Source organism: Mus pahari, chromosome 10 (genome assembly GCF_900095145.1).
Source record: "Mus pahari chromosome 10, PAHARI_EIJ_v1.1, whole genome shotgun sequence".
Classification (NCBI taxonomy): Eukaryota; Metazoa; Chordata; class Mammalia; order Rodentia; family Muridae; genus Mus; species Mus pahari.
The window spans coordinates 115,929,808-115,944,222 of NC_034599.1; the positions used below are offsets into that span (position 1 = coordinate 115,929,808).

At 46.1% G+C, this 14,415-nt stretch overlaps 1 protein-coding gene across 1 annotated transcript in view; it reads right to left on the reverse strand.

Annotated features, from left to right (window-relative positions):
* Nucleotides 1–4,566: 4,566 nt before the first annotated feature.
* Nucleotides 4,567–14,415, reverse strand: part of Cdcp1 (CUB domain containing protein 1) — a 38,078-nt gene continuing 28,229 nt past the window's right edge. The window contains exons 6-9 of the mRNA XM_021207666.1: nucleotides 12,626–13,006; nucleotides 10,334–10,699; nucleotides 8,818–8,902; nucleotides 4,567–6,166 (exon numbers count right to left, since the gene is read on the reverse strand). Of these exons, the coding sequence (XP_021063325.1) occupies nucleotides 5,743–6,166; nucleotides 8,818–8,902; nucleotides 10,334–10,699; nucleotides 12,626–13,006 (1,256 nt within the window). The 3' untranslated portion in view covers nucleotides 4,567–5,742. The remainder of the gene's footprint in view (nucleotides 6,167–8,817; nucleotides 8,903–10,333; nucleotides 10,700–12,625; nucleotides 13,007–14,415) is intronic.

Below are 14,415 nucleotides of genomic sequence, written 5' to 3' on the forward strand. Positions count from 1 at the left end.
TAGTTCTCTCAGTGCTTACTGTTGAATATACTGGATTTCCTGCCCATCAACACTTGTCTTGAGGGTATTAGCTTTCAAGTGGTAAGCAGATGTACGTGGGTCTGACAACAATTTTGGACAACATTCTTTAGATTTCCTTATACAGTATAGAAGGAAGGAGAGTGGAGGGAGGGAGGGAGGGAGGGAGGGAGAGAGAGAGAGAGAGAGAGAGAGAGAGAGAGAGAAATCCAGCTGTTTTTACTCCCCTGAGCAGCAGGTTAAGAACTTACACAGTTCAGAGTTTGTTGAATTTTTATGTGCTCAGGGTTGAGTATGAGGTGAAATGAATGTTTGTGAATATACTTTGCAAACTAAAAGTATTAAGCCTATCCTACAATCAGACAGTTGGTCTGGTTGAGAGAAACTTATTGTCAAACCCATTCTTTTCCCTAAACACCAACTGCTTGGTTGCCTGCTCCCCACACACAGCTCTGCCTGAGCTGATCTGTAGGCTATGGAACAGCAGGATCTTCTAGTGTTTCTGGGATAATACCCTTTACCCATCTCCACCTCAAGGACTGTCTCACTCCATATTTCAATCAAGGCTGGCACTCCTCACTCACCCCTCCCCTCTCAGCCACCATGAGACCAGATACACACACAGAGACACACACAGACACACACAGAGACACACACACACACACCACTCCTGGGACTTCACAGTTGATATACACATACACACATATATACCACACACACACACACACACACACATACACACACACACCACACATACATGCACACACATATACCTGGGACTTCACAGTGCACACACACACATACACAATATACACACACACCATATACATACACACACACACCCACACACACCACATATTCCTGGGACTTCATAGTTGACACACACAAACACATACATACACACACACTCTGCTGTGACTTCACAGTTGCGTCTCATCAATACTGAGGTCCTGCAAGCCAAATATGAGGTTGGCTTGGGATAACTAAACATACTTGTCTTAATCTGTTTTGTTGTTTTTAACAGAAAGGCTAACACTGGTTATTTTGTAAAGAAGGGTTTATTTGAGTAGCTCTGAAGTTTGGGGAGCCCCAGGGCATGGCATTAGTATTTCCTTAGCTTCAGGGGTATGTATATGTGTGTGCATGCATATATGTATGTGTGGAGGAGTTCAGGTGGCTTTCCTCGGATGCCTCTATCTTTTGAGACAGGGTCCTCCACTGGTCTGGAGGGGTCCATCTGTCTCCACCTTTCCAGTGCTGGGATTATAGGCCTGTGCCACCATGCTCAGCTTAAAAATTTGCTTTTGGTAAATGCTAGCTTGGGGGCTGGGAAGATGGCTCAGTTGGCAGAAGGTTTACTGTACATTTTAAGAATCTGAGTTTGTATCCCTAGCGCCTGAGGAGAAGCTATGCTCAGGCTGGAGAGATGGCTCAGTAGGTTAAAGCACTTAACTGCTCTTGCAGAGGACCCCAGTTCAGTTTTCAGCATTCAAGTGACCGCTGACCACCATCTGTAAACTCAGATACATAAACACTCACACACATAACATTAAAATCTTAATATACATATGCAGGTATATGTACCTTTAATCCCAGCCCTGGAGAGACTGGAGTGTAAAAGTAATTTCTATTCACCTTATGTAATTGTCATCTCCAAGGCTTATCGACTCTGCTAACTGAGGCCTTGTCGTAAAAGCTTGTAGCCTTTGTACAAACTTATCTAGGCCTAGAATGTTTTTAGCCTCTGAGAATAAGCTCATCCTTTGGAGTTCTTTCTGAGCTCTGTCTGGCTGGTTTAACTCAACCATTCTGGCTCAAACGCCTCTTCAAGCTGACTGATTAAATCTAGCTTCTCTCTCTAGGCATCTCTTGAATCGCTCTGTTTGCCCTCATACTAACTCTGCCAATATGTTCTAATCTTCTGGTTCCTTCTCATCCTCTGACTCATTCTGTCTTTACCTGTGTCTAGCTTGTTTTCTCTTCAACCTGCCTCTGTACAATTGTCCTGGTAATACTGCCTGGTAATTGTCTGCCACTCAATTAGACATCACTTTCAAACATGGGTGCTTCCATTACCCATGAAGGTAAATAACTTTACCTTCATTGTTTGGGATTAAAAGTGTGTACTAAGGGCATGTCTGCATTCCAGCCAGAGGGATCAAAGGTGTGCACTAGGGCTGAGCCACACTACAACTAGAAAAGTTTTTTTTTTTTTTTCCAGTAAATAACACAACCTCAGGGTTCACACTATGATCAAATACTCTGCAACACTGCAGGATCCCTGAGGCTTACTTCCCAGTTAGTTTAGCCAGATTGGAAGTTCTACATTCAGTGAGCGACCCTGATGTTAACAACCAGGCATCTCCAATGTCTGCCCCAGGGACCCAGTGACCTCAGGATGCATCATGACTAGCTGCCAAAATGTGACACATTTCCTGTCACCATGAATGAGTTGCATATCCTCCCCTGTGCATGTGCTCCATCCCTTTATAAAAGGGCAGTCTCTCTTCTCCCCTCTATCCTCACTCAGAGGGAGCCTCTGTATAACCCCTCCCCCAAAAAACCTTCCACTTGAGATCTGCCCCATGGTGGGACTTTATGACATCCATCACTTAGATCATAACACCTGCCTTAAAAAAATAATGTGGGCTGCTATGGGTGGAACTACAGCCCTAGCCTGATTCACTGCCACTGCCATAGACCTCAAAATGGATGGCAGAATGTAAAACTTTTTCCTGCTATGTATCCCAGGCTAGCCTTAAACTCACAATTCTCTCAGTCTCCTAGTGTGGAATTACATGTATGTACTACCATGCCTGGCTTGGTCTCATTTTATTTCAAACAAAATTAATTGCTTCCCATTGGGCATGGCATCAGATGAAGAGATGGCCGCATAAAGACTGGTTTCCTGTGCAGTAAACCCTTGGTGAACACCGGACAGGGCAGCTTCTTGGCCAATGTGGGGCCTGTGAAAAGAAACGGCTTTGAACGAGGGGCCTCTATGGAAACGGTACAGACAGTAGTGTTAAACAAATGGACACACATTTATTTTGTATGTTTGTTTATTTATAAAAGTAAATGAATAAGATGTTATCTGTCATTAAATAAATAATTTTCATATATGCTTTGCAGATCCACAGACTGGTCCTCCAACCTGTACTGAGGTTACAGCTGTTGGACTTTGGCTTGCTCCCATGGAAGAGTCAACCTCTTCCTTCCGTACACAGCTACAGGCCCAGCCAATGGATGCAAGGTCAGCAGAACCAAGGTAGAAGGGTAGTGGGCTGACACACAGTAAGAACCAACATGTGAGACTGACTGTCTCCTCAAGGGGCACTTGAAGGGGGAAGGCATTGGAGAGGAAACATACAGGGCCCCTGTTCAGCATGGTGATTCCAGGTGAAGGAAGGAGCCACAGCTGTCCCTGACCCTACCTTCATAGAGGGTCATCAGCACCTTGGGTAGCTGGGTAGGAGACAACCTTCTCTCCTAGAAAGGAGTTAGAGGAAAGTTTTGGTAAAGAAAAGGTGCATGAACATCCCCCAGGGTATGATTAAAAAGTGAACCCTCTCCTTCTTGGAGACAGCTCAAGAGGGCCAGGAGCTCTGTCTGAGGCTGCATGGGCAAGATGTAGCATTTCCAAGGTCAATTCCCTGAGAATCATGAATCACACTTATTTCCTGGAGAAGGTTTACCAGAGTCCTGAACTACGATGGCTTTCCCTCTACATCATGGCAGGAAGAACTTTCACGGTCTCCTCACTCTGTAAGTGTTGGAAGCGCCTCCTTTGCCTTTCATAAACTTCAGTGTCAATCTAAGCCACAAGCACATAGCCACAGAGTAGAGGCAACCAGGCAGGGTGGGTTACCCCGGATGTCCTGAGGGCCAGAGCCACCTGTGACTCATTAAGCTGGGCATCTCTGGTCAAGGATATGGATCCAGCATGAACAAATCCTCTGAGCTGGATTGTTAGGGGAAAAAATTAACTGAAAAAAATATATAGGCTAAACCAAACACTTTTTAGACTGGGTGATTTTGTATGATCTCCTTTGAGTGCCAGCGGCAGGAGGGTGGGAGATGCCTAACGATGTCCTCCTCTTACCCTCAGAGATGCTCACACCTTCCAGCCAGTGGATGCTGTGCCTGAAACACAGAAAATGGACTTTTCTTGAGCGATTAAGTTAAGGTTGTTGCTATGTGAACTACATTGGATCTGCAAGTAGCAAGTAGCTCAATTAGTGACTAGCCATACCAAGACGGACTTGCCCAGCCATGGATGTAGTTCAATTAGTGACTAGCCATACCAAGATGGACTTGCCCAGCCATGGATGCTTCCAGATGCTGGGAAGGGCAAGGAATTCTGAGAGCACAGCTGTAACAACACCCTGATTTTAGTTCAGTCAAGCTAGTTTGGGAATTCTGATCTCCAGAACTGTATTGATGCAGTTTTCAGTCCACCAAAGGATGTGCTGCAGTAATATCATGAAATTGATACAGACGGCCAGTCTGGTATGTGTGTATGTGTGTGTGTTATAGTATTTTTTTTTCTTTTTGTGTTTTGTTTTATCAAGTTTCTCTGTGTAGCTGGGTCTCTCTGTGTAGCCCTGGCTGTCCTAGAACTCACTATATAGTCCAGATTGGCCTCAAACTCATCGAGATATGCCTGCCTCTGTCTCCCAAGTTCTGGAATTAAAGGCATGTACCACCACTGCCTATATTTATATATTTTTAAAGGATCAAGTTATTCTCAGATTTTCTGTTTACATGTCAAAGTATTGCTGCAGCTGGGAGAACCACACACCACACAGGGCAGCTCAAGGAACTTTCTCTTATTTCTAGGAGTAGGGGATGAGGGGATTTGTGATAAATTCTGCAGTGGGACAGCTATAGGCAGTCAAGGAGGATTGGGAAATCCCTTATTGAGTAAGAGACACATACATGCTGATACTCTTCTGGCTGGGTTTCATCTTCCCCACAGGTGTACATTTATCTGGTGGTGTGCAAAAACCAAAGCACAGCTGTCCAAACCAGTTAGCACGAGCCATTACTACAGGGGTCAAAAGAGCTGTGCGTGTTCTCGAGAGGGTCTTACACAGACCAGGGGGCCTTCAGCTCACTGCATACTTGATGATGACTTGAAATTCTGATCTTCCTGAGATTACAGGTGTGTACCATCCTGCCTGCTTTTATGCAGGATGGAGCCCAGAGCTTTGTGCACGTTAGGCAAGCGTTCTACCAACTTGGCTACACCCTCAGCTCCACATTCTACTTTTAAAAAACATACAGGACCGCCAAATAAATACTACTACTACTAATAAAAAAGGACATTGCCGTTTTCATCCATAGGACTCCAATGACAGCAGAGACCTCAAGTGGAGCCCCTGGGAATCAGCCAAGTCCCTGCTTGTCATTGGGAATCCAGGACTCCAGGGCTCATTGTAGTCTTGTCTGGGTGGATCATGTCTCTCTTCTGTCCCTGTGGCCAGCCCCAACACAACCTGAGTTCAGGAAGGCCTGAGCTTTAGGATGGCATCCCCATCAGAAGTCATGCTTTGCTCATCACTGGAAGCAGTCCACCAGAAGATCAAGATTTGATAGCACCTTGCAAAAGCTACTCTTTCTTCTAGCCGATTGTGCTTCCCTCTGACTTCTTGATGGGACAGTTCTTCATGTCTCAATGTCTGGTGCCATGCATCTCAGCAAAGTCTTTGGAATGGGGCCAAGTTACTCTTCAGTCTCCACTGGTCCCTGGATATGGAGCAAGGGGATGCCAGTCTCCCTGACACCAACCTCCTCCTTGTTGGGATGTGAGAAAGTGTAGGGCTCACTCTCAGACTCAGGAGGGCTACTAGGAGCCAGCTCATCTGCAGTGAACTTTGCAGTTGGGGTCCTGGAGAATAGAGGGGGTGGGGTGGGAGGGCAGTCTCCCATGGGGCCCTGGAAGGGCCGGTAGGTGTCCACCTCTGGTTGGATGAAGGATCCACCGGAGTCCTGCAGCAAGTGCCCATATACCATGGTGTCTTCGATGACAGCATACACATGGGAGTCATTGTCCTTTCGCCCTTTTGGGAACTTTTGGGTCTGGGGCATCTGGGTGTTGACATTGCCATTATAGATACCCACAGCAGGACCCTTATCCACCTTCTTCCTGTTTGTAGAGAGTGACACAACAGAATGAGGAAACAGATAAGTGATACACGGGAGTCCCTGGGGTTCTAAGCCTAGCTCACCTTGCCCTTGTAGGCTGTTAGCATTTGAAAATGAAACTATACTAGGGGCTATCCTTAAACAAATAGTTCTTGTCTCAGGTTCCCAAGGTGGAAACTGAAGGATCTTAAGTGGAAGCGGTGGTTTAAGTGAACTTGTTTTGCCTCTGATAGACTTCAGGGAAACCAACAATGAAGATACCTGGTAATTCCTTCCCCTTTTCTTCCCAGGAATAGGGATGCACAAGCCTTTCTAAACTACATCAGCTCAGCATGTCCAGGCCAACCGTCTAGAACATTCAGTACTAACCTGTACTAATAGTGCTGCCCCTCTTTGACCGAGCAAAGCTGATTAACTAATTTCAGACAGTTAATGTCCATGACTCAGGAGGAGAGAAGGGTACAAGCTAGCTAATTTTCTGCTAGAGTTGAGGACAGAACAGCTCATCATTAGCTGAGTGGCTCTGTCTCATCCCATCAGCAGCAGCCACCAGGGAAAAAAGCTAAAGCACAGACAAAATCCAGGATTCAGTGAAGCCATTAGCTTTGGGTGCATGGTGTTTTCTGGTACTCAGATGTGGACAATTGTTGGCATGTCTGCCATGGGCATACACAGGGACTTGGACAATAGCTGACTCAAAAGGAGGCCGTAAGTCCAATTAACATAATGGGCTGTAGAATGAAAGGCTGCCAGTTCACTAATCCCAGACTCTTTTGTGAGGTAAAAATCCATCTGGCCTTCAGCAGACATCCCTCCCTCAGGTCCTCACAGTGCCTGGCTTTTTCCCTCTACTGATGGAATGTGGAAAAGATTCTGTCTTGCCCCTGGTTTGTCCCCAGTACATTACATGGTCCTAGTACCAAGGAGACCCTCAACAAACACCTTCAGCAGAAACAAGTTCAGCATCAGTATTTCCCCTTGTCCTTACAGAACCTGCCCCGCACCACACACAGACAACTTTGGGACAGGGGCTTCGTGCAAGCATGTCAGCCAGCAGCCTTATGTAGTTGGAGACCACAGAGAGACTGCCTGTGCTGGTAAGTCTCAGGTCAATCTGGAACAGTTTGGAGAAGGAGGCATGAGAGCTAAACTCTTCCTCTCAACCAAATCCAAATCTTCAAGGGGCTCAGTGTTAAAAGCATGTGTCCCAGCTAGTGGGACATGCTGAATCCCCAAGACAAGGAAGCTTGTTTTCTTATGTAGTAGTGCACAGTTCACAGGAAAAGTCTTCTTGGACCAGGAAGGAGCCAGGCATTTCTCAACAGCTGGACTGTTTAGGATAATCCCATTGCACAGCAGGAATTTGCCCAGGGCCATAGTGAATTAAAAAATAAATAAATAAAAAGTTTGGGGATTGAGGAGATAGTTGGTAACGTGGCTGCTGTGCAAGCATGAGGACCCAGGTCAGATGCTCAGCGTCCATGTGAAAAGCTGGGTTTGATGGCACGTGTCTGTAATCCCAGTGTGGGGACGGAGACAGGTGTACTGTGGGAGCTCACAGCTGAGCAAGCCTGCTGAGGAAGCTGAGTTTGATCCCAGGACTCACATGGTGGAAAGAGAGATCCAATTCTCACAGATTGTCCTCTGACCACCAAACATGGGCTGTGGCATGTATCCATGAGTGTGTGCGTGCGCACACACACACACAGATAAAATGCAGTAAGATTATTTAAAAAAAAAAAAAAAACTTTAAAAACTGAGGAATGAATGACATGGATGCTGTTCTCTGACTTCCACAACATGACCAGAACACACGTGTGTATCACACACACACTTGCACACTCACAAAAATTTTTTTTTTCTTTCTAGAAGGTGCAAATCATGATAAAGTAAACAGAAATCTCTCTGATTTTAATCAGACACAGGAAGATTGATGAAGTCTGACGTCAAAGAAGATTTTATTTAAAAAGTCATTTACCTTTCAAGTAGTTGAAGCCGCTGTTAATCAGGCTCTGTTTCCTCTTAGCTCTAGGGCCATCTTTTGGGTTGCAGTCCCACAGATAAGCACAAACCAGACAGTTTGTTTAAGAAACCAATGGAGTACAAGCCAGGGCAAAAAGGCTTGTTTACTCTAAAGGTAGCAGTGGGAGTGGCTCCTGCTAAAATCACTCCTGCTACCATCAGCTTCAAAAGCAAACACTGGAGACTTGTGCTGGGGCCAGGATGTCACTGAGTGGGCGTGCTTGCAAGTGTGAGTGTGTGTGTGTGTGCACACACGCGTGCACACATGCACATGTGCTCCAGCATGTGCGTGTTCCCCTAGGTGTGCCTCCCCACCCTGTGAAACTGTAATGTACCCTTGGTAAGAACATTTAACATTGATCTTTGTGGGAAACTGGGAAGCAAAAACCCCCAACATCATTGATATGAATAAGCTAGATGTGGAGACATGCCTGTAATCCTAGCGCTCAAAGAGGTAGAAGAGGATAGGAAGTTCAAGACCAGCTGGGGATATATAAGACCCTGTCTAAATCCACTTATCCATCCATCCATCCACCCACCCATCCATCCATCCATCCATCCATCCACCTATTGAGTACGATCCAAGGAGGCATCAAATCAGCTAAAGACAGCTGGAGAGACTCCACTTACTTCTTTTTCACAAAGCAGATGATGAGTACCAGGGCAAACAGCAACAGAGCTCCGCCTCCTGCTGCACCAATGATGACAGCCAAATCTGTGAGAAGAGATGGGAAGGCAAAGGAAGAGACGAGAGAGTTAGCATAAGAACTGGATACGTTCACAGTCCCCAGCTCCTTCCCTTCTGATATAAAACTGAAGGTGACCGTGTCGGTGCTGAGCCTCATCCTTAAAGGAACTGTCAGCTGGCACTTTTCCATGAGAGGAAGTCAGTCTGTATATTACAAGTTTGATTATGTAGAGGCTACCCATGTTAGTCATTCAGAGTCTCCCTGGGTATAAAACTCAGTTGAGCTAAGAGGGAAAGCCAAGGCCCCAGGTTCATGTCTCTAGTTGAACTATTTCCTTTGAGCTGTTTGGTACATGCATATTAACCACTGTGTTGTCTGAATTTCTGACCCATAATTATGAGCAAACAAAACAGTTACTATCTATGTCAGTGGTTCTCAAGCTTCCTAATGCTGTGACCTTTGACATAGTTCCTCATATTGTTGTGACCCCCCCAACCATAATTATTTTGTTGCTACTTCATAACTGTAATTTTGCTACCGTTATGATTCATAATGTAAACATCTGACATGCAGGATATCTGATAGGCTACCCTTGCAGGAGTTGCGACCCACAGGTTGAGAACCACTGGTCTAAGCCAATACAATTTGAAATAGTTTGTATGTAGCACTTAGATACATGAAACAGATGGGGGTGGGAAGCTACTCCTGGCTTCCACTGGGTGTGTTCCCTGGTCACCAGGCTGTTGTAGAGAAGGAAAAGCAGAGGGGAGAGCAGAGACTCAAACATCAGAAGGAGTGAAGGATCAGGTCAAATATACCAGAGCCACCATGTGGTTGCTGGGAATGGAATGTAGGACCTCTGGAAGAGCAGTCAGTGCTCCTAACTGCGGAACCATCTCTCCAGCCCCAGGTCCTCATATTTTAATCCTCGTTACTGTATCCCTATGATCCTTCATCCCTCACTCTACAGATGAAGGTCACGGGAGTGAAGAGAACTCCTATATAGATCATGGAGTTCAAGAGTGAAGAATTGTAGTAGAAGGATCCACATGAGCCAAGAGAATGTGGCAGAAGATGTGTTCTGCTTGTTCCTTCTATGCTTCCTTTGGTGTCTTGTGCATTTCTCAACAGGGCCAGCAGTCAAGCAAGCTCAACTCTCTCAGATCATTTTGGCTGGGACCCTTGTCCGTATATAGACAGTCAAGATCAGCAAAGTCTTGTAATCAACCTGTACAGCCTGCAGATGAATAATAAGTGGACCCAATAAGCTTAGCTCAGAACAGACTTGCCCAGACAATGTGTGAACAACAATAAATGTTGTACAATAGCTGACTACTGATATGTGGATAGCTACGACTCAATCTCTTTCCTGACTTGCCTTGAAAGCTTGTTCCCTGCCCCTCAAGTGCCAATTTTTCTTTCCTTCACCATCTCCAGGAGACTCTGAAAGTTCTTACCCACAGTCCTCGGAGTAAGAGTCACCCAGAAGAGCAAATCTAGCTGCTTGCCATTCACGGGGCTGCAATTGGAGATGTTAACCCAGAAGCTGTGGTGGTGGAAACTTGGCTTAGGCAGGACTTCCTCCTCCAGGCTGAAGATCTCCTCTGCCCGGGACTGCTGCTCCTGGATGATCATGAATGCACGCCCCGACTGGCAGGCCAAGCCAGAACGCTCTTTGAAGATGGTCAGACAAGCCACTTGGTTGCTAGGCACACTGATGTTCCAAGACACTGAGGAGAGGGCAGGCAGTCCATGGTCCCAGTTGGGTGATCTCAGGTAGACCTTGTTTTTTGTGTCTGGGGTCACCGTGAAGATGCCTTCCTCTGCGGGAAAGGGAAGAGATCCGGACAAATGTTATCTCACTCAATAGAATGGAGAGAAAAGGGAGTGTAAGGGATACTGAATAGTCTACACCAGTGCCATCCAAGATAACTTTCTGCTCTGATGGACATGTTTTATATTATGGCTGTTCAGTAGGTAGCCATTATTCATGTGCACCTGTTGAGCACTTATTGTGTGCCCACTGTGCCAAGTAGTATAGTCAGCATCTACACTATCCCCTAAAGGCTGTAGAGTACAGGTCCAGTCACCAGTTCATAGTACTACTGGGAGGTAATAGGACCTATAAGGGGAGAGAGGGCAAGTAGAAGGAAGTTAGGTCACCGGGGACATACCCTTAAAGGGACTACTGGGAATCTGTTCTTTACTCTCTTTTTGCTTTCTGATGACCATGAGGTGAGCAGCCACTCCCATTACACATTCCTACTATGATATATTGCTCCAACACAGATCCCAACAGTGGCTGGATCTACCAAGCATGGCATCCAGTCTGCATCTGTAAGCCAAAGTAAACTTTTCCTGCATATAAGTTATCTCATCAATGGAAAGTCAATACAACAGAAGTGCATATTTTTCACTCATTCAACACTGATTTTGGTTTACATGATTACGTGTGGTTACTGTATTGGTTAGTGGAGGATACCTCTCTCTCTATTAGACTTTGTGTCCAGGTTCATTTCAAACAAACATCAGAACAGCTTGCCAAATGAGGGTTCTCAGAAATATTCCCAAAGCGGCAATCTCCCTGCCCCACTCTACTGTGGGAGTGGGAGATATCTATGTCTGCCCCAGAGAACAACAACAAAAGCCGAAGGTTTGGGTAGATGTCTAGTATTGAAATGTTGAAAGGGCTTCCAACATGCCCGCAGGTCTGCTGTATGCTCCAGATGAGAGAAGAACTAACATTCTGCTCTGAGGAGAATAACCCTGATTTTCAAAGCTTCCTAAAGGTGATTCCCTCATAATCTTGGAGATAGCAATCAGGTCAACCTGGATTGACCTTAATCTATCGCAAAGATTTATTTCTTTCCCACCATGCCACTGAAAAATCAGCCTCAAATAAAGGTCGAAGCCAACTTCAAAATGATCTCTAATGTACCACTACCATCCCTGACCTCTAGTGCAACACCACCATCCCTGACCTCCAATGCAACACCACCATCCCTGACTTCTACTGTAACACCACCATCCCTGACNTCTACTGTAACACCACCATCCCTGACTTCTACTGTAACACCACCATCCCTGACCTCTACTGTAACACCACCATCCCTGAGCAACAGGCAATGGTGATTTGACTTTTGCAATCAGCTGTATTCAGGTGACCCCAGAGAGCCATTTAGACTTCATTCTCTACCTCAGAGCACTGTGGACCTTGCCTCTGCCTTGCAGAACAGGACCCTTGCTCCTGCTGTTTCTTCCCTGGTAGCCACCCTCTCCCCTGCTGTGCTCGCCATGGTACACTGAACTGTCAAAGTAGGGCTGGGGATAGTTTGTCATTCCTCATTTTTCCCATGTCAGCTTTCCCAAGAAGACTAGAACCTGACTCGTTGTCTTCCTGTCTACCAGCCTCACCTCTCAATGTCAGAAACATTTTTCAAATTTATAAGAACTGGAAATTTCCATGGGAGGTTGATGAAAATGTCAGGATTCGGACCCAATGTCCTGCACTTCTGATGAGGAGCAAACTCAGACAACGATTCTTTCTCTCTAAATTATGACTTTTTTTTTCATTATGATGGACTGTACCTGTAAACTGTGAGCCAAAATAAATCCTTCCTTAATGTTCCTCCTTATGTATTTGGTCACAAAACAGGAAAGTAACTAATGCAGGTTTATACAAGATGCAATGATTGTCTAACGAGAATGGCTTAGAGGGTTTAATGGTGGATGGGCAAGGGAACACTTACCTTTGAAATACGGTATGAAGGACACTATCAGGCCTTGCTTGGAGACTTCTTGTTGAAAGCTGGGAGCATAGGCTCGCAGTGTCACCGAGCTATTTTGTTTCACTTGGATCTTCTCGATGGAGCCTCCTGAGCAGAAGGAACCAAAGAACAGGTCCTGTCCAGGGGTGGTGCTGGCCACGTGGTACCCAAAGCTGGTGTTACAAGGCCTCTCTCGTGTATGCTGCTGCAACTTCTGGATTGGCACCAGCATAAGGCTGAGCTTGTCCTTGGGCACCAGTAGCTTCCAGGAGAAGTCATGCAGCTGCACAGGCAGCTGGAGGATATACTCAGGCACCTGCAGTTCGAAGGACTGCCTATAGCAGTAGCGGTGATCCAGACAGCCTGGAAGAGAAAGTTGGTGATACCCATGTGCAAGGAGGATTGGGGGGGCTGGGTGGAGTACACCCTCCATGCGGGTTGGCCAAAGGACAGAATGGGGGCTGCCTGCTTTCCTTTCCGTTCATGACTCTTCATCAGCTTTCCTGTCTACTCTCTATCCTTGCAGCCAAGCCCCTGTGAGTACTCAGGACAGAAGAACTCTTCTCATTTGTGTCTTCCTTCATCTGGGATGCTAAGACACAAGTCTCTACCCTAACGTGTCTCCACATTTCTGTGTCATGTTAAGGCTGTGAGTGACATCATGGCCATCTCTACTTGCATCGATCCCCACCACTTTTTTTTTTTTTTTAAAGATTTNTTTNTTTNTTATATGTAAGTACACTGTAGCTGTCTTCAGACACTCCAGAAGAGGGCGTCAGATCTTGTTAGGGATGGTTGTGAGCCACCATGTGGTTGCTGGGATTTGAACTCCGGACCTTCGGAAGAGCAGTCGGGTGCTCTTACCCACTGAGCCATCTCACCAGCCCACCCCACCACTTCCTAATTGGATGACTTCACACTACTTCAGCTCCAGGACCCTTAGCTTCCTGTCAGAGATCATGGAGTCTCAGCACAAGGTGACCGCGTTTTCTTTTCTTCTTTTGAGATAAGGACTCTTTAGGTCTCTCTGGCTGTCCCAAATCTCTCTATGTGGATCAGGATGGCCTTGAATTCACATCTACCTACCTTTGCCTCCCTAGATCTGGGATTAAGAGCGTGCACTAATAGACCTGGTTCAGGTTTTTTTGTTTGTTTTGTTTTGTTTTTAAAAGACAGGATCTCATATAGCTAGGCTGGCCTGAAACTCTATGTAGCCAGTAATGACCTTGAACTTCTGATTCTCCTATGTTCACTTCTTAAGTACTAAGATTTCAGGGGTGCATGCATGGTTTGTGCATTGCTGGGGAGAGCCCAGGGTGTTGTGAAATCACTGTATCAACTTAACCTCATGTCCAGTCTTGAGTATGAGTTTGCCTGTACTTGTTAAGACTCTCACAAGCCACAGAAGGAGCCAGGCTAATCCATTTCGTTTGTTTTGTCAGGGTCTCAGCTTTTCCCAGGCCGGGCTTGAACTTACATAGCCAAGTCAGGACCTAATGCATGCTATGAAAGCATTCTACCAACTAAATTACATCTCCATCTCCCAGGAGTCTAAGTTCTTGACAGACAAGGAGTCAGGACGTAGGCAAGTGGAGACAGGGATGGTGCAGCTGAGCAAAGGAAGAGAGGACTTCCCCGGGGGAGGCTGGCAGGTTGGGCAGAGGTGAGCAGGGAACAGAGGAGCTGCTGCAGGGACACAGAGGAGCTACTGCAGGGACACAGAGCTGCTGCAGGGACACAGAGGAGCTGCTGCAGGGACACAGAGGAGCTGC